This window comes from Uranotaenia lowii, chromosome 3 (assembly GCF_029784155.1).
Source record: "Uranotaenia lowii strain MFRU-FL chromosome 3, ASM2978415v1, whole genome shotgun sequence".
NCBI lineage: Eukaryota > Metazoa > Arthropoda > Insecta > Diptera > Culicidae > Uranotaenia > Uranotaenia lowii.
The window spans coordinates 182,662,290-182,682,905 of NC_073693.1; the positions used below are offsets into that span (position 1 = coordinate 182,662,290).

The 20,616-nt window shown below is 36.8% G+C and overlaps 2 protein-coding genes across 6 annotated transcripts in view; one reads left to right on the forward strand and one right to left on the reverse strand.

Annotated features, from left to right (window-relative positions):
• The window catches only part of LOC129754152 (clathrin heavy chain), a 101,362-nt gene that overhangs the window by 74,352 nt on the left and 6,394 nt on the right, over window positions 1-20,616 (reverse strand). The window lies entirely within an intron of this gene.
• LOC129754153 (uncharacterized protein K02A2.6-like) lies at window positions 11,899-15,951 on the forward strand. The gene is made up of 2 exons (XM_055750040.1): window positions 11,899-13,399; window positions 15,632-15,951. Exons 1-2 carry the CDS (start codon window positions 12,077-12,079, stop codon window positions 15,893-15,895), a joined length of 1,587 nt encoding a protein of 528 aa, XP_055606015.1. The 5' UTR covers window positions 11,899-12,076; the 3' UTR covers window positions 15,896-15,951.

Below are 20,616 nucleotides of genomic sequence, written 5' to 3' on the forward strand. Positions count from 1 at the left end.
ATGTGCCAACACTTTATTCATAACAGTAAGTGGAGCTGCAGTGTTTTCCGAGTTGAAGAAATTGTTTCCCGGTATCAATTTAGAAACATTGCAGTATGACGACATCATTTTACGATTGAAAAGCAGATTCGACAAGAAGAACACCAAAATGGCTCAAATTGGTGAGTTTTATGAAAGATCCCAAGCACCGAATGAATTAGCTGAAGATTTCATCCTAGATGTTAAACTCTTGGTTGAAAATTGTGGGTTTACTGAAGATAAAACAACAAGACTAATTTGTGATTGGTTAGTTTTTGGTGCTCATGATACAAAAGTGCGTGAAAGAATCATGGAGTTGGAAGATCCTAGTCTCGAAGAAGTTGAGCGGATTCTGTTGGCTCGTGATCAGGTTATTCGTCAATCAATACCTTTGGAACCATCCCGTGAAAACTTTGAGCGTGTTAGTGCTATTGAAAGATTGGGTCCGAAGCAAAGAAGTCCAGTTTTCAAGCGAGAATGGAGAAATATGCGGTCTGATGATCGTGATTTTGGATTCCGTGGTGGAAGGAGAGAAATGCATCCCGCCGGTCGAGATTATGACTACCAGAACTACAGGGGTCGTAGTCGATCGCGGTCTAGATCGAATCGAAGAAGCTTCAACAAAGGCCCAAGGTGTAGTTATTGTGGTCTTTTCGGACACATTCGTAAGAATTGTTTTAAGCTGCAGCGGGATCGAGGAAGCGTTCGATTTCTGGAAGACGATAAGGATACGTCGGCGCCGGTATCTGAGGGATTCAACTTTAAAAGGTTAGATCGCACAGTTTCCACGAGTGACTCCAAACTAGATTTCCAATGTATGTCGATCACGACTGGAATTAAGGTAAATGATCCTTTATTGGTTTTAGCTACAATCAACGGAGAAGGGTTTCGTATGGAAATAGATACAGGTTCTGCGGTTTCAGTAGTTGTCGAAAAGATTTATTTGCAACATTTTAAAAATATTAAACTGGACCGTGCTCTAGAAGATTATAAAAAAAAGACATACACCGTCTTAGCCGATTTAGGCTTTACAGACTGAATAAATGACGTGGACAACTTAAAACTAACATTTAACACCCAGTACCGAGATGGGAATCGAACCCATGCCATCAGTGGACCAACGATTATCGTCTTACCACGCTAACCACTCGACCACCGAGACGTACCATCCGTAGTAGATGGTAGTAAATTAAAAATTTTGGGCATTATTTCAGTTCAAGCATGCCTAAATAAAATGACAAGTAAAATCCCTCTAGTTGTGTTAAAAGGTTGCAATAACTTTGAACCCTTGATTGGGAGAGATTGGTTGGACGTTTTTCCATGATTAGAAAACGAAATTTTTAGATTTTCCTGTTTATAATGTAAATGCAATTAACGACAAAGATAGCTTTATTAGTGTTATTAAAGAAAAATATGGCACTGTTTTCAACAAAGATTTCTCTTCACCAATATCTGGGTTTGAAGCCGAACTATTTTTTAAAAAAGATACACCTATATTTAAAAAAGCTTATACGGTTCCTTTACGTATGAAAACACAAGTCATTGAGCATTTACAAGCTTTGGAAAAGGCTGGAATAATTGCTCCTAATGAAGCAAGCGAATGGGCTTCCCCTGTAATAGCCATAGTGAAAAAAGATAAAGATTTGCGACTTGTAATTGATTGCAAAGTTTAAATCAACAAACTCATCATTCCTAACACATATCCGCTTTCAATTGCGCAGGATATTTTTGCAACTCTGGCTGGATGTACCGTGTTTTGTTCTCTTGATCTGGCAGGCGCATACACACAATTGCAATTGTCAGAAAGATCGCAAAAGTTTATGACGATAAATACGATACTCGGTCTTTTTACATATAAACGTTTACCACAGGGGGCGGCATCGTCGGCCAGCATTTTTGAAAAAGTTATGGACATTGTCCTTCAAGGAGTTGAAGGCGTATCTCCTAAAAAAGTGCCAGTTCTTCGTAAACAAGTTGCGTTTTCTTGGGCATATTATTTCGGGATAAGGTATTTCCCCATGCCCTGAAAAAATTGACACTATTTCCAAGGCCAACCCACCTAGAAATGTTACGGAATTAAAAGCTTTCCTTGGGTTGTTGAATTTTTATGGTAAATTCATACCCAATTTATCAGATAAGCTTAATTGTTTCTACGACCTATTAAAAAAAGATGCAAAATATGATTGGGATTTAAATTGTCAAGAAAATTTTGAAAAATGTAAGAAGTATTTACTAAAAAATAATATTTTGGAATATTTTGATCAAAAAAAGCCGTTAGTCGTTGTAACGGACGCCTGTAACAACGGTTTAGGCGGTGTTTTGGCCCACGGAATAAACGACCAGGAGAAACCAATATGTTTCACCTCATTTACTTTGAACGAAGCTCAAAGGAAATATCCGATACTTCATTTAGAAGCGCTAGCAGTTGTTAGTTGTATCAAAAAGTTTCACCGTTACTTATACGGACAGCATTTCACTATTTACACGGATCACAAGCCTTTATTAGGTGTTTTTGGAAAGAAGGGAAGAAATGCTATTCTTGTTACAAGGCTACAAAGGTACATAAACGAACCCTCCATTTATAACTTCGATATATTTTATCGACCTTCGAGCAAAATGGGAAATGCGGATTTTTGCTCACGATTTCCGCTTCCTAACCAAGTGCCTACACACCTAGATGATAGTAACGTCAACAGTTTGAATTTTTCTCCTGAACTCCCTCTTGATTTTGTAACGATTGGAGTTGAAACAAAAAAGGATAAATTCTTGAGTAAGGTAATAAATTATCTCCGTCATGGGTGGCCGGATAGAATAGAGCATGATTATCAAGCGGTTAAAGCTCAATCACTAAATTTAGAAATACATGCAGACTGTGTTTTGTTTTAAAACCGTATTGTTGTCCCAAAAAGTTTGCAACCTGAAGTTTTGCGTTTACTACATGTGAATCACTCGGGAATTGTTAAAATAAAACAACTTGCCCGAAGAACCGTTTTTTGGTTCGTATTATATCTTTCGACGTTAACGTCCAAACCCCTTTCGCTGAGTCAATCATAACAAGAGAGAACTGCTCTTTCTTATATGTTTACTGAGTGACTCAGATGCCGATCGATCAATAAATCAGCAGTCTTAAGCCTAGTCCACACTAGGCAACATGAACTGCGATTTTTGTTATGAGACGAACTTTGTTGTCTGTTGTTGTTGTTGGAAACCTGAGACAGTCTCAGTGTCTCCCGAAGAAAATGGGAGACGCTGAGACCGTCTCGAGACGAACCGTTTCCTAGTGTGGACTAGGCTTTAGACTGGTAGCAAATTACTAAAGACGTGTTTGTTTACTAATCCGAAGTAAGTGAAAACCCGATAGTTTGTACACTTTAATTGACGACGAGGAAAAGTGGTAGAATTTTAAAGATTCACTTCCCGCGTTTGTCATTTGGTGTGTTACGCTATTCCAGCTGTAATTCGTGCGAGACACGTGTGAAAATATAAAAGCGAACAAGCGAATAGTTAGCAAAACTGTGACAAAAGCCCCATTTGGTTGATGTGCAAAAAATTTTCAACAAAGAAATTTCCATTTGATCTGTGTAGGCTGAGCTGAACAAAGCAAGAGAGCTGCACAAAAGAGCTTGCCGGTGATTCGGTGTATAGCTGAAGCGGGAAACTACCAAAAGGAAAAGCCATTTTGAAGTAGAGATTGGAATCATCGCCAGCATCATACGCCATTGTTTACCATTCGTGAGGTGAGGAGTCCAGCGAGAATTGGTCGGTGATTGTGGTGAGTCGTTGAACAAATTCTGGTGAGTTGTGAGAGCTGTTGAGTTGGATAGTTGGTGAGTAATTCCGTGACTTTTTACCTTTAGTGTCTCGACCTCTTTCGATTTTAAATCATCATGGCTAACGTACAAGGAAACATTATTGGCTCTATGGAACCGTATGTTCCGGGAACTGTGTTCAGCCAATATGCAGAACGGATTGAGCATTTTTTTGAATTTAATCAAACTCCGGATGATCGTAAACGGTCTTTATTTATTACGTTGAGTGGTCCTGTGATTTTTAGCGAACTTAAACTCTTGTTTCCTGGCCAAAATCTAAACACGGTCAATTATACGGATATGATCGCTCGCTTAAAATCTAGATTCGACAAGGAGGATACTGATGTTGTTCAGTGCTTCAAGTTAGAGTCTAGAATACAATCGGAACACGAAACTGTAGAAAGCTTTATTCTAGATTTGAAATTGATAGCTTCGCAGTGTGATTTAGGTGATTACAAGGACAAGGCCATTAGGAACAGGATTTTGGTTGGAATCAGGGATAAAGAGTTACAACGAGAATTATTGAAACAGGATCGTTTAACTTTGCAAACAGCTGAACGTATCGTTACTCAATGGGAATTAGCATCGAATAGAGCCAAAATTTTGAGCAGTAATCAGCCAGATAATTATGTGAGCTCGGTAAGAGAGAGGTTGGGTAGAAGGGTATTTCACGGTGGTAATAGGTACCAATCAACTCAAAGGAGAGATGCTGACTACCGCAGCCGTAGTAGGAGTCGTGATGAGCAAAGGGGCAGGAAAGTTTCCTTCGAAGAGAGGAGTGTCAGCAGAAGTCGTGATAACCGTTACGCTAATCTGAATTGTAACCGCTGTGGTCAGAAAGGACACATCAAGAGACAGTGTACCGTCTTTTTTGGAAACAGATCGGGCCCCAGCAGAACAGATCGGGTCCAAAGCGTGGCTGTTCCAGCACCTTCACGAAATACGATGGGTAATATCAATCAAGCCCTGAACAGACTCAGAGTCGAAATGAGTGAGGAGTCAGAAAAGGATCATTCGGCTTCAGGTGATTATTATTTATGTATGATGGTATCAAATGTAAACAGGTCTAATAGTTCATCTATATATATAAAAAGCAATTTCTGTATGTTTGTTTGTTTGTTTGTCCTCTATAGACTCAGCCGTCTTAAGAGCTAGAGGTCTGAAATTTGGCATAGATGCTCATTAGGACCAGGAAGGATGAAAAATGTTTCTAGATTTTCGGATGACCCCTTCTGAAGGGGGTCGTCCATAGAAGACAAATATTGTTTTCGCGATATTGACGTTACTTTTCGTCGGATCGTGTTGAAAATTAGCACATGAGTGTTTTGAAAGACGAGCAATCGATTTCAGGTGTCAAATTTTGTGTAAGGGGTCAGCCAAAGGGGTCGTCCATATTAACTGTTCGCTGTTTTTGCGATATTGACGTTAATATACATCGTATTCAGATGAAAATTGGTACACGATAGTTTTGAGTGACGTGCAATCGATTTGAGGTATCAAATTCAGTGTAAGGGGCCGGCAGAAGGGGTCGTCCATATTAAATTTTTAGTATCTTAGTGATATTGACGTTTTAAAACATCGGATTGGGGTTGAAAATTTGCACATAGGAGTTATTAGAGACAAACAACTGATTTCACTTATTCAAACTAAAATCACGGGTCAGCCAAAGGGTTCGTCCATATTAACTATTCATTGTTGATGCGATATTGTCGTTATTATACATCGGATTCAGACGAAAATTGGTACACGAGAGTTTTGAGAGATGAGCAATGGATTTCAGGTATTAAATTCAGTGTAAGGGGCCGGCAAAGGGGGACGTCCATATAAACCTTTCAATATTTTCGCAATATCGTCGTTATTTTACATCGGATTGGGATGAAAATTTGCACACGGTAGTTTTCAGGGACGAGCAACCGATTTCAGATGTCAAATGTTTTGCCAGAGGTCAAAGAAAGGGGTCGTCCACATAAATTAATTTTTCACTGTTTTTAGCAATATTGACGTTATTATACAATGGATTGCTTTGAAAATTTGCACACGAGAGTTTTGAGGGAAGGGCAATCGATTTCAGTCATCAAAGATTGTATAAGAGCCCCCGAAAGGGGTTTAGATTCTTGGCAATAGTTGCGTTGTTATGCAATGATCGAGTCGAAATTTATACACGTGGTTTTTTGGCACGGTCAAAGGATTTCTGATTTCAAATTTAGTAGCAGACGACAGACAAAGTGATCGACCAATATTTTTGCAATTATTACTTAACAATGAATTCAGAAGTGCATCTGGAAAATGCTTGGCAATTGGCTTTCATACAAACTGTTCATGACATATTCCAAGTTGAAAGCGAAACGGAGTTCGTATGGGATCAGCTAGTGCTTGATAAATTTTAGTTTGGAAGAAAATAATTTCACTATGGAAGTTGATACTGGCTCAGCTGTGTCTGTAATGGGAGAGAATATGTTTCGAAGATTTTTTTCTGTTCATGTTTACAAAAGCAATAGAAAGTTAGTTGTTGTAAATGGTGGTAAACTTGAAATTATGGGAGAGGCGAGCGTGTGGGTAAAATTAAACAATCGTAAAGAGAAACTTCCTCTAATTGTTTTGAGAGAAAATGTGTATCAACCGATAATGCGTATCCTCTCATGGGAAGAGAATGGTTGGATGTATTTTTTCCTCATTGGAGAAATGTATTCATTCATGAAACTTCAAGTATTAAAAATGTTGCAGTGTTGCCAAACAAGAATGAAATTATTGATGAGCTTAAGAAACAATTTGCAAATGTTTTCGAAAAAGATTTTTCGCAACCTATCAGGGGTTACGAAGCTGAACTTGTCCTGAAAGTTGATAAACCAATATTCAAAAAGGCTTACGACGCGACGTTCCTTATGGTTTGAAAGATAAAGTTTTGGAGCATTTGGAAAAGCTAGAGAATGAAAAGGTTATCACTCCAATAAAAACAAGCGAATGGGCATCTCCGGTTATCGCAGTAGTGAAGAAAAATCAGGATATTCGTTTAGTTATAGACTGCAGAGTGTCTATAAATAAATGTATCATCCCAAACACGTATCCCCTGCCAATAGCTCAGGACATTTTTGCGAAACTTTCAGGCTGCACTACATTTTGCGTTTTAGATTTGGAAGGAGCTTACACGCAATTGTCGTTATCGGAGGATAGTAAAAAATTCATGGTTATCAACACCATTAAGAGTTTATTTACATACAATAGGCTTCTTCAAGGCGTTTCATCAAGTTGTGCTATTTTTCAAAGTACGATGGAAAAAATTTTGGGGAATATAGAAGGAATTTCAGTGTATTTGGACGATGTTTTAATTTCTGGACGAAATGCTGAAGAGTGTAGAAAACGTTTAATAACTGTTCTGAATCGATTATCAGTGGCCAACGTAAAAGTAAATTGGCAAAAATGTAAGTTTTTTGTATCTGAGCTTTCGTATTTAGGGCATGTTATATCAGATAAAGGTCTGAGTCCATGCCCAGATAAACTTTCAACAATTAAAAATGCACAGCAACCAACGAATACAACTGAATTGAAATCGTATTTAGGATTGATAAATTACTACGGAAAATTTGTTCCTAAGCTTGCATTACATCTTTCACCACTTTACAATTTACTTAAAAAAGATAATAAATACAAATGGACTGAGGAATGTCAAAAATCTTTTGAAATAAGCAAAAATGCGTTGTTGAAATAAAAAATTTTGGATTTTTATTATCCTACCAAGCCCTTAGTTATCATCACAGATGCTTGTAACTATGGATTGGTCGGTGTTTTAGCACAGGTAGTAGAAGGAGAAGAGAAACCAATTAGTTTTACTTCTTTCTCCTTGAATAATGCACAAAAGTCCTATCCTATACTGCATTTAGAAGCGCTCGCGCTTGTTTGCACTATAAAGAAATTTCACAAATATCTTTACGGCCACAAGTTCATAGTGTATACTGATCACAAACCTCTAATTGGAATTTTCGGCAAAGAAGGGAAAAACTCTATGTTTGTGACTAGACTGCAGAGGTATGTTTTAGAGTTATCTATTTATGATTTTAACATATGCTATAGAAAAGGAGAAAAGCTTTCGAATGCAGATTTCTGTTCTAGATTCCCATTGTTACAAAATGTTCCTGCAAGCCTCGACACAGTAATACAAAGTTTAAATTATGGTAACGCTATGCCTTTGGACTACATAAAAGTAGCTAACGAAATAGAAAAAGATAGCGTTTTGAGTCAAGTTACAAAGTTTGTCATAAAGGGTTGGCCAGAGAGGATCGAAAGAGTACATAAGGACTTTTTTTCAAAGCAAGTAGATTTAGAGTTGTTAAATGGTTGTTTACTTTTTCAAAATCGTGTGGTGATAACAAAAAGAATAATTCCAGAAGTGTTGAAACTCTTGCATGTGAATCACTCTTTGGTCGTTAAAATGAAACAGTTAGCAAGGCAAACCGTTTATTGGGAAGGCTTAAATACAGACATTGAGCTACATGTACGTAATTGTATGACATGTTGTAAAACGGCGGCAGAGCCGATAAAAGTTAAAGATTCAAAGTGGATCCCTACAACTAAACCATTCAGTAGAATACACGCAGACTTTTTCTATTTTGGGCAAAAGATATTTTTAATAGTTGTAGACAGTTTTTCAAAATGGATCGGAATAGAATGGATGAAATATGGTACGGATGCAGCAAAAGTTATAAAAAAAATTTGCAAAGATGTTTTCAATATTTGGATTACCAGATATTGTGGTTACAGACAATGGTCCTCCCTTTAATTCACAAGCATTTATAAATTTTCTTAAAAACCAAGGAGTTGAAGTTCTTAAGAGTCCACCTTATCATCCAGCGAGTAATGGTCAGGCTGAGAGGATGGTAAGGTTGGTGAAAGACGTATTCAAAAAATATTTGTTAGAGCCAGAAATAAGATTTTGGGATACAGAAGACCAGTTAAATTATTTTCTTCTTAACTACAGAAATACCTGTATAACGAGCGAAGCAATATTTCCTTCGGAGAAAATATTTAGTTATCGACCAAAGACAATGATAGATTTGATAAACCCTAAAAGTCATTTTTCGAGAAATATGAAAGAAAACACAGTTGAATATAAACACCGAAAACAATTAATCGTTGACAAAAACAAATCAATTGATAGGTTTGATACTTTGAATGTAGGTGACAAAGTGTGGATAAGAAACTATAAACAGAATATATTGGAAAAGTGGATAGAGGCTTTGTTTGTAAAACGTATTTCATTAAACATATTCCAGGTGGCGTGTGGAAGCGTGACTACCAACGTACACAGAGACCAGATGAAGATTCCGAGTAAGGTATTAAAACGGCATAATATCCTTGTACCTATAATATCCAATAAAAGAAAAAGATCATCTTCGATAGATGAAGAAGAAGACTTGGAAGGATTCGAAGATGAAATAAGATTAGGAAGCAGTCAAATCGAAAATTATAATGAAAATAGCTCTAAAGTGGAAATTGTAAGAAGGTCAGCTAGAATTAAAAACAAAAAAATAGCATTAGGAAAAAATGAATTATGATTGAATTATAAATGAATTAGACATAAATTAATTTAAGTTTTATATGTAAGCAAGATTTCAAAAGGGAAGAATTATTATATCTTTCGACGTTGACGTCCAAACCCCTTTCGCTGAGTCAATCATAACAAGAGAGAACTGCTCTTTCTTATATGTTTACTGAGTGACTCAGATGCCGATCGATCAATAAATCAGCAGTCTTAGACTGGTAGCAAATTACTAAAGACGTGTTTGTTTACTAATCCGAAGTAAGTGAAAACCCGATAGTTTGTACACTTTAGTTCGGTATAAATGAAGATATCGAGAACTATGTCAAAAGCTGTGATATATGTAGTCGTACTCTAATCGTACCAAAAACGAACGCAGAAAATTCTTGGAGTCCTACGAACAAGCCATTCAGCCGGTTGCATGCGGATTTTTTTCACCTCTCTGAAAAAGTATTTTTGTTAATATAGTAGACAGCTACTCAAAATGGGTAGAATTTTTTTATATGCAATACGGAACTGATGCAAAAAAAAGTAATAAAGAAATTTCTTCACGTTTTTGCTCGTTTTGGTTTACCAGATGTTTTGGTGACTGATGGAGATCCACCGTTTAATTCTGGCGAATTTGTAGACTTCATGCGTAAGCAAGGAATAGTCATACTAAAAAGTACTCCTTATCACCCCGCAAGTAACGGACAGGCGGAGAGGACTGTGAGAACAGTGAAAGAAGTTCTCAAGAAACATATGCTAGAACCTACAATCAAACAGCTAGACATTGAAGATCAAATAGATTATTTTTTGATCAACTACCGAAACACCTGTTTGACCAAAACTGGTATTTTACCATCTGAGCATGTTTTCTCATTTAAACCAAAAGTTCTTATAGATTTACTTAACCCAAATAATCACTACAAAAACCATTTAGCTCCGCAAAAACTTGTAAATAATTCTCCACCACCACCAAAGAAACACAGATTGAAAACCATTGATTATCTAGAAAATTTGGTATCAGGCGATAGCCTTTGGTACAAAAATCATAAACCAAAAGCTGTTGAGCGTTGATTGGATGCAACTTTTGTCAAGAGGTTGTCTTCAAATGTTTTTCAAATTACGGTCAATGGTCATTCTCTTACAGCGCATCGAAATCAATTGAGGTTCAAGGAACATATTCGTTGTTCTGGTAATTCTTTAAACAAGGTTGTTAAAATAAAAAGACGCTGGATTGAAGATGACAATGAACCGGAGTTTCATGGTTTTCCTGAAGACGAAATCCCTTCCAACTTTTCTTTATCGAGAACGGATAAATTGTATTCTGATCACCCTTTTACAGGCTTTAGAAGGTCCGAGCGAATAAAACAGAAACAACAATCCAAGGAAACGGGCGCGATACGTAAGAAAATAAAAGTTAAGTAAAAGCGTTGGTACCTGTAAGAAAAGAAATAATTTTGCCTACGTTGCATGAATCGTATCATCGAAAATATATAAAAAATCAATTGAAATTATAAGAAGAAACAAACTATAGAATAGTGGTCTGAAATTATTTACTACTGTAATCAAATAACTTTTAAATGATGGAGGATTGTAGTGTTCGAAAACTTTGAACCTTCCATGTATCACATGGCAATCGAATAATAGACTATGTTATCTGAGAATACAGAGTCAGTTAAGTTCTGATCGTAGACCCATCCAAACGTGTTTCTTCTGCTAAGTTCTGAAACTCCCCGACACAATAATTACCTGATATAAAATTATTTCAAATTTTTTAAATTTCTTAATTTATATTTATTATTTGATTTCAAGTGGTTTTTCTTTTTTTTTTGTGGCGTTTAAATAGCTCGGGGAGCTGACGCTGGAAATGAAAATAAGAGATAGTTTGGAGAAGGAAATTTTAAAGTTTAGAGTAGGCAGCGTAGAATAGTAAGCGATCATGAGACGTTGGTTAGACCATCATGCACTTCATTATATCCATTTCGGCTGGATATGGACAGAATGCAGTTCAAGATAATAAACCAACCCGTCCTGATACCAGTTGGAGGAAGGACAAGAGTGGGTTCGAGACTGGCCTCTACTTACTCCCCAAGCATCTCACCTGTCGACAACTTATGGGATTCGAACCCCAAAGTTTTTTCTTGCCGATACCGTTAATCGAACCCAGTACGCCTGGGTTACCAGACTCGCGCCAGCCTATCCACTAGACCACATCAGCGCTTTTAGGGGCCGTTCAGATACCACGTGGACAGAAAAATGAGTTTTTTGACCCCCTCCGTGGACAAGCGTGGACATTTGACTAACCCCTACCCCCCCTCCCTGGATGTCCACGTGGACACATTTGAAAAAGTTTTTATTTTATATATCTATAATTTGACAGTTAGAAAATTCCACTTTTTGCCTTTTTGTTATAGAAATGGCTGATTTTAAAACCGATTAAGAATGTCCTGATATAAAAAAAATTTCAAAATTTTGAATTTCTTAATTATCATATTTATCACTTTAGTATCCTGAAATTATATGAAACGATTTATACGAACGGTTTGAAATTTTATGTAAGCTCAACAAGGTTTCAGCTGAAACAAAACAATCATGGTTTATTTCCCTAAGTGGGGATGAAGTATTCGACGAGATTAAATTGCTCTTTCCAAAACAGGAAGTTGAAAATTTATCTTATGATGATATTATCAAAAAATTGAAAGCGCGTTTCGATAAAACAGAGCCTGCACTTATGAACAGATACAAATTCAGCAAACGAGATCAAGGTGTTGATGAAATGGGTGAAAATTTCATTCTAGCAGTAAAGCTCTTAGCTGAAAATTGCAACTTTAAAGAATTTAAAGACGAAGCTATTCGTGACCGGTTAGTTTTCGGGATGAGAGAAAAGGAATTACAATATAAAATTTTGATGGAAGATGATATTAGCTTAGAAACAGTAGAACGAATGATTGTGAACAGCGAACTTGCTGGACAGCGAGCTAAAATCATTAGCGAGAATAGCGGTTTAGCGTCTGCGAATATTCTTTCCATAAGACATCGTTTGGGTCGAAGAGATGGCTATGATCGTCGTCTTGAGGGTCGTGGTCGTGATTCTAATTCCGGATATCGGGTTCGAAGCAGGAGTCGAGAACGTGATAACAGTAGGGAGCGAAACAGCTATGAATTTAATCGCAACAAACAGGAGTGGAATAATCATGATAACGCTAGATGTAACTACTGCAAACGTAGAGGGCACATCAGGAAAAACTGCTTCTTATTAAATAAGACTAAATCGGTGAAATTCGTTGAAGAGGAAACATCAAAGGATCCTGTGCCATTCGACAAGTTCAACAGAATGAGGTTGGATCATTCTGAAGATGAATCAGATATCGGTTGTATGATGATTTCCAGGAAGATTAGCAGTAACGCGCCTTGTATGGTTGAGGTGATAGTTGAAGGGAAAAAGTTACTTATGGAGGTGGATACAGGATCGGCAGCTTCGGTTATTAGTATGGCGATTTATCTGAAACAACTTAGCTACATTACGGTTACCAAATCATCAAAAAAACTAGTAGTAGTTAATGGCGCAAAGCTTTCGATATTTGGTGAGATTTCAGTAGAAGCTAGATTGAACAGTTTAGTTTACAAGCTAAAACTTATCATCTTACAAAGTGATATCAATTTCACTCCCTTACTTGGGCGCGACTGGCTTGAGCTGTTTTATCCTGAATGGAGAACTAACTTTGTACCCTGTAAAAATATCATGGCCTTGAAAACGGATCTCAGTTTGGAGCAAACAATAAGTAATATAAAATCTAAATTTGATAAAGTTTTTACACAGAATTTTTCTGAACCAATTACAGGATACAAAGCAGATCTAACATTCAAAAGTTATCAGCCAATTTTTAAGCGAGCGTATGAGGTTCCTTTCAAAATAAGAGACCAGTTTGTTAAACATTTGGACATGTTGGAAAGCCAGGGCGTGATTTCACCAGTAAAGGCTAGCGAGTGGGCATCTCCTGTAATAGCGGTTTTGAAGAAGGACAACGACATCCGAATGGTTATAGACTGCAAGGTATCCTTGAACAAAATTCTCATACCTAATACCTATCCTCTTCCACTCGCTCAAGACATTTTCGCGTCCTTAGCTGGTTGTAAAGTTTTTTGCTGTTTGGATTTGGCGGGAGCTTATACGCAACTCGAATTAAATAATCGGTCAAAACATTTTGTTGTTATTAATACGATAAAAGGACTTTACACATACAATCGGTTGCCACAAGGAGCTTCTAGTTCTGCTGCATTATTCCAACAGACAATGGACCAAATCTTGAAAGGTCTAGATCATGTATGTTGTTATTTAGACGACCTGCTTATAGCTGGTAAAAATTTTGACGAATGCCGTGATAAACTTATTCAAGTTTTAGAAAGGCTCGACAAGGTGAACGTTCGTGTTAATTTTAAGAAGTGTAAATTTTTTGTCTCCTCTCTACAATATCTTGGTCATTTGATCACAAGTGAGGGACTTCTGCCATCCCCAGAGAAACTTTCAACTATAGCGGAAGCAAAAGTTCCTGATAATGTAACTGAATTGAAGGCTTTTCTCGGGCTTATCAATTACTACAATAAGTTTGTCCCCAAAATGTCAGTTAATCTCAGACCTTTGTATGAATTATTAAAAAAAAATGTGCGTTTCGAATGGTCCACAGAATGTGATTCAGCTTTCCAACAAAGTAAAACCAATTTATTAAAAGCAAATATATTAACGTACTATGATCCAAAAAAACCTCTAGTAGTAGTTACAGACGCTTCATCCTATGGTCTAGGCGGTGTTCTAGCACAAATTGAGCAAGGTATCGAAAAACCAGTTTGTTTCACATCCTTCTCCCTCAATTCAGCACAAAAGAAATATCCTATTCTGCATTTAGAAGCCTTGGCGCTTGTGTGTACAATAAAAAAATTTCACAAATTCCTGTTCGGACAAACTTTTAAAGTATTTACAGACCATAAGCCACTCCTAGGCATATTTGGGAAAGAAGGTAAAAATACTATTTGTGTAACAAGGCTCCAAAGATACGTAATGGAACTCGCTATTTATGATTTCGTCATTGAATACAGACCAGCCTCTAGGATGGCTAATGCTGATTTCTGCAGCCGTTTCCCTTTGCAACAAACTGTTCCAAACAATTTGGATGGTGAAAAAATTAACAGTTTAAATTTTTCTAATGAATTCCCTCTTGATTTTACCATGATTTCAAAAGAAACAAGATTGGATACATATTTGGGAGTAGTTTGTCATTATGTTGTTCACGGATGGCCGAAAAGAGTTGATATAAGATTCAAAGATTTGTATTCACAAAAAGATAAACTGGAAATCATGGACGGTGTGCTATTGCTGAACGAAAGAGTAGTAATTCCAAATTCTTATAAAAGGCAAGTTATTAAATTACTGCACATAAATCATTGCGGAATAGTTAGAATGAAGCAGTTAGCGAGGAAAACGGTTTACTGGTATAGGATGAACGCTGAAATTGAAGACTATGTAAAGAGTTGCGAGACTTGTGCCAAAATGCAAATTGTGCCCAAGTCTAAAGAGAAAAATGGATGGATACCAACTACGCGTCCTTTTAGCAGAGTGCACGCAGATTTCTTCTACTTTAATAGTAGAGTATTTCTTCTAATGGTTGATAGCCATACTAAATGGCTTGAGGTGGAGCTCATGCGTACTAGTACAACTGCTAAAAATGTCATTAAAAAATTTAATAGTATGTTTGCTCGTTTTGGTTTGCCGGATGTAGTTGTTACGGATGGTGGTCCACCGTTTAACTCTCGAGAGTTTATACAATTTTTAGAAAGGCAAGGAATAAAGGTCCTCAAAAGTCCTCCTTATAATCCGAGTAGTAACGGGCAGGCAGAACGTTTAGTACGAGTTATCAAAGATGTTATGAAAAAATATCTTCTTGACAATGAGACTAAAATTTTGGATATTGATGATCGATTAAATTTGTTTTTGATAAACTACAGAAATAGTTGTACGGGAACTGAGGGATGTTTTCCTTCAGAAAAGGTTCTATCTTTCAAACCCAAAATGCTGTTGGATTTGATTAATCCAACTAAGACATACAAAAAGTATTTAATAACTGATTTTGAAAGTACAAATAGCAACACTTACGACAGCGTGAATTCCCCAGATAAATTTGATAAGCTAGTGTTTGGGGATAGAGTTTTTTATAAAAATAACAACCCGCATGATATTCCTAAATGGTTAGATGCAAAATTTCTAAAAAGATTCTCTAAAAATGTTTTCCAGATAGCCATTGGTAATCACGTTCTGACGGCGCACAAGCATCAACTCAAGATGGCTCATGTGCCTTTGGGTCGTTCCAGGGTGTTCGTCTCTCGGAATAACAATTGCAAACGTCGGAGAGATTCCTTAGACAGTGAAGCGGAGTTCCAAGGATTTCCAGACGAACCGCTGAGCCTAGATGTGGCAGCGTCAGCGATGGATAAACGAATTACAAACGGAAGAAGTCCCATTATCACCCGTTCTCGAAAACGTAGACTAATGGAATAATATGTTGTAGCGCGTTGTGCTTGCAAAATGCATTTGAAACCATTGAATGGAGTTTATATTACAAGCATGTTTTGCATCTAGAATCATTAATATGAATCATCAATTCATGTATGAATTTTCTTAAAAAAGCGAAGAACTTTAGTATCCTGAAATTATATGAAACGATTTATACGAATGTCCGAAGATTGACTCTAACGCATGAGAGAGAGTGTTGATCGCTCTGTTTAAAAATAAAAAGGTTCAGTTGAATCTTAGCCACGGGCAAATGTGGAGTCTACTAAAAGCTGTTTTATTTCAATTTTATCTTGAGTGAATTATATTGTTAAACCCCTTCTACTGTGCACTTGTTGAGTGCTTAGAATATTTATAACCCAGTTCATAGAATATTTCAATCACTTGCTTTCAAGTAGCTACTTACTGTTTGAACTTAAACTGAAAAAGTATGCCATTTTAAGATTTTGATTTAAACATCTCGGTAGTGAATTTTGAATAGGGCGAATGCGCCAAATGTAAACAAATGGAGTTATCAGCATGGTGATAAAGTACGTTCGGAAACCTACATTTTGATGGTACAACGTTAACGAAAGGATAATTGGTTTTCGAGAAATAATGAAAACAAAATATATTTTTTTGCTGGGAGCTTATGAAGATGTCAAACTTTGAACGCGTTTTTCTCGAAACAGTGATGTTGGCGCATTCGCCGTATTCAAAATTCGATACCGATCTTAATATTTATTCACATTTAAAAAATATTTTGAAAGTAAGTTTGTCCACGTGGACATGATCCAAGCCCCTACCCCCCTCCCGTGGACAAGCGTTGACATTTCCATACCCCCCTCCCCTCCCCCTAAGTTGTCCACGTGGTATGTGAACGGCCCCTTATTTGATTTCAAGTAAGGTCGAGATCACAGTGAGCGCGAAGCGAATTTTTAATTCGCGCGATAAACCGCTTCTCATTGAAACACGTTGAAAAAACATCGACCGACCACAGTACAAGCGATTTTTTGCGCTAAGAACCGGCTCGATCGCGCGATTTCATCCGGACATACACTGAAAATATTCTCTCGAATATTTTTCATTTCAAATGATAATTTATCAAAAAATCTTTTTCAATAGTTTATTTATTTAATTATCATCGCCATTTCTGTGTTGGTTGTGAAAAATACGCGGATTTTAGCGCGGATTTTCGCAAATAACGCGGTGTCAGTCTTTTTCAATTGAAACAAATTCTATCTGGCAATAAACGACCGGTGGCATGAAAGCCCCACAATATGTGTGTAGGCTGAAGGCACTGAACCTCGAAAATACCCAAACTTGAGAACTTTCTCCGCCAACCCGAATGAAACTCCCTCCCTACAGGTTTGGCTATTGGTGGCATAGCTCAAAGTTAAGCTCTTAAAGGAGAACTCATCCCCCAAAATCTGATACCACAATAAAATGGAAATCAAAATAAAAAAAAAATATCGCCAGGTACAGGAATCACACCCATACCTGCAATGACTTTGCGATTACCGTCTCAGGATGCTAACCGCTCGACCACCGAAGAGTTGTTGAGAGAGACAGCTACATCATCGTATAAGTGAGACTTTCTGCGAATGAAGCGGGAATAAAAGTTATTCCCCAAAAAAAACAGTTCTTCGCTTTGAACTTACCCCCCAAACCTAAATCTGCCACGATGGAGGTAACAGAATCAGATGCGCTTACAACAAAAACCCCCCAAAAAAACAGTTCTTCGCTTGAAGGACAAGTTTGACTTATTGGCAAGCTGTGATTTTTTCACAAACTTAAGTTGTCAATCTTGAACTTAGGTTTGGCGGGTGGCAGTTCTCAAGTTTGGGTATTTTCGATTTTCAGTGGGGGCTGAACGGATAGAAGAAGTTGCTATTCGATCTCCTGCGCCATCTTGAAATCAAATATGGCCCACGCCACTCAACTTCAAACTGCAGGAAGTGTTTGAAAAGCACATGAAACTCCCGCAATATGGGTATTGGATGAAAGCGCTCAATAAGTGGAAGTCGAATTTGGCTGTCCGACGCCATCTTGAAATCAAAGATGGTGATTTCCGCTTAATTCAAAATGCAGTAAATAACTGAAAATCGCATGAACCATTCACAATATAGGTAATAAGTGTAAGGGCTCAAAAAGTAGATGAAAAATGACTGACAAAAATTTAACAAAATTTTTGAGAAATAAACATAAATATGACAAGTGTTAAAAAAAGTAATAATGACAAAAATATAACAATAAAAAGAAAATAACAAAACTGTGGCAAAAATGAAGAACTATTACTAAAATTTGACAAATGACAAAAATTTGGAAGAACTATGACAAAAATAGGACATACAAAATAGTGACAGATGATAAAACTTTGAATAAAACACAAATTTGACAATAAAATTAAAAAAAAAACGAATGGGCTAGAATATGACAAAGTTCTGGCAAAAACATGACATAAATTTGATAAAATAATGACAAAAATCTGACAAAATTATGAAGAATGAGATAAAAATATAGCAAAATACTTTCAAATATATGTAAAACATGATTTGTCACAAAATGATGACAAAAACGACAGAAATTTTTTAAAAAAATATATGGCAAATATGACGAAAAAATTACAAAATCTAGACAAAATTATGGGCTTGTGATATGTGTAGCTTCCCTGCTAAGCCGATGTCCGTGAGTTCAAATCCAAGAGTAATCATGTAACACTTTCACCTTTGCCATATTTTCCCCAAAGTTTTGTCAGCGTTTCGAATTTTTTGTTGTCATAATATTGTTATTTATTTTTTCATAATTTTGTTATATTTTTTTCATAGTTTTGTTAGATTTTTTTTCATGCGATTTTCAGTCATTTACAATATTTTAAAGTTGAGCGGAAGCCGCCGTTTTGGATTTTGAGATGGAGTTTCATAGTGTCAGACTGCAAAATTCGACTTCTACTAATTCATTCCTTTTCCCTAATACCCACGTTGTGGACGTTTCATGCGAAAAGCATTTTAATGTTAGGCGGAATCCGCCATCTTGGAATTGGGCGTTAAAAATCTATTTTCCTACGTCCTAATAAAGTCCAGGCACCGAGTATTCATGTCTATAAGATTCCTTTTCATAATCCCTGCGGTCCTGCAACTCGCAAGGTTTTTTACGCGGTTTTCCGGAGTTAACGTGGTTTTTCAGAATTAACGCGGATTGTTTTGTGTGCGCGTTACGTATTCCCCGCTCACGGTTTTGATTCTGCAAATTAATTTGCAAAGATTTTTTCACGTGAGATTAACTTCTGCAAAACACCGAAGGTTTTTTTCGGTGTTGAACCGCTTCGCAATTCGCGTGCACTGTGACCGGCCTTCAAAAACGAATTTATGAAATTCATCCGGTGAATGAATACTTCGCTTCGCGCTCACTGTGTTCGTACCCTTACTTTGGGAACATCCATAAATGACGTAGCATTTGTGGGGGAGGGTGGGGGTTTGACTTTACATGACGAGAGGAGGGTAGGGGTTCAAGTAAAGCTACGTAGCTTTAATTAAATATCGAAATCAAAATTGAGCAACATTATGCCTAATTCAATCCAGTCTGAACATGTAGCTTTTGACTCCTACTGCCCGACTGTTTTCAAGCGTATCAAGGAGCGTACATACAAGAAATGCTATTTATATTTCTTTCAAATGTTCTCCAAAAGGAGCATAGACAAAATCCACAAGGCCCCAGCCTCGGATAGAAAGATTCCTCCGAAGCGAATTGTATGCAAAAGAGAACACGAAGGGCTGGTCATCACTCCGGAGGACGATAGAGAGTGGGTGGAGGCAGCTAACATCGCAGATGCAATTATTCCAGCCGAACAGACGATGAAGGAAAGCTGCCCAAAGATTTCATTGGAATCCAGGATGGAGATAATTTGGACCGACGCAACTGATTGAATACTTACTAGCTATCCTAGTGTCAGGGCTAGAAGCGCCAAAGCGCTAAAAAAGTAGGGCAAAATAGTTACTTTGAAGTGAAATTAGGGTAAAATTAGTGACCAGATCAAGACGAAAGCTAACTAAAAATGACATTAAAAACTGAAATAAAACACTTTAAAGACAATTCTGATAATTGAAAAACGTTTTTTGGGAGGCTCTTGGCCTCACTTGTAGAAAAGCAATATGTTGGACAAAAGAGGAACATTTTAAATGAGCTTAGATAATTGAGGAATAGCGACCGCAGAATCCTAAAGTTCTAAAGAAACGATGGGAGGGAACGAAAAGATTGTACTGTAAAGACTAGGACAACTAAGCCCGACAAGAACTTCGAGTTTATCCATTTTTTTGAAAAAAACCCACAAATTTTGAAAATTCATTCTATAGTGTATACACCATCAGAGTTTTTTCAATGTCACTAAAACAGTTTAAAAAGTCTAAAATTATATTGAAAGAAGTTAACAGTTCGAAATAAATTTATAGAAACCAAAATTTTCAACAATATTGTTATATGTGAGAGATCTACAAATGCAAATAAAAAACCATCACATGTTTAACAAAAAGTTTAAAGAATTTACTTGAAATTGAGTTAAGATTTACATTTATAGAAATTTCATTTCATTAAAGAGTCATGAAATTAAAAATTTTGAGGTCCTCATGAAAAAGTGACAAAACAATGATAGAGGTTTGAAAAAAGATAAAGGACAAAATGTGGACAGAAGATTGACAATGACTTAAAGAAGCTTAGCGAAAAAATTGACTTAA

What these genes read in the sequence shown, in the direction of transcription:
- LOC129754153 (XM_055750040.1), top strand. Translation starts at nt 12,077, where the DNA reads ATGAACAGATACAAATTCAGCAAACGAGATCAAGGTGTTGATGAAATG. An exon ending in GAATGGTTATAGACTGCAAG is followed by an intron (nt 13,400 to 15,631) that starts GTATCCTTGAAC and finishes AATGTTTTCCAG; the next exon opens with ATAGCCATTGGTAATCACGT.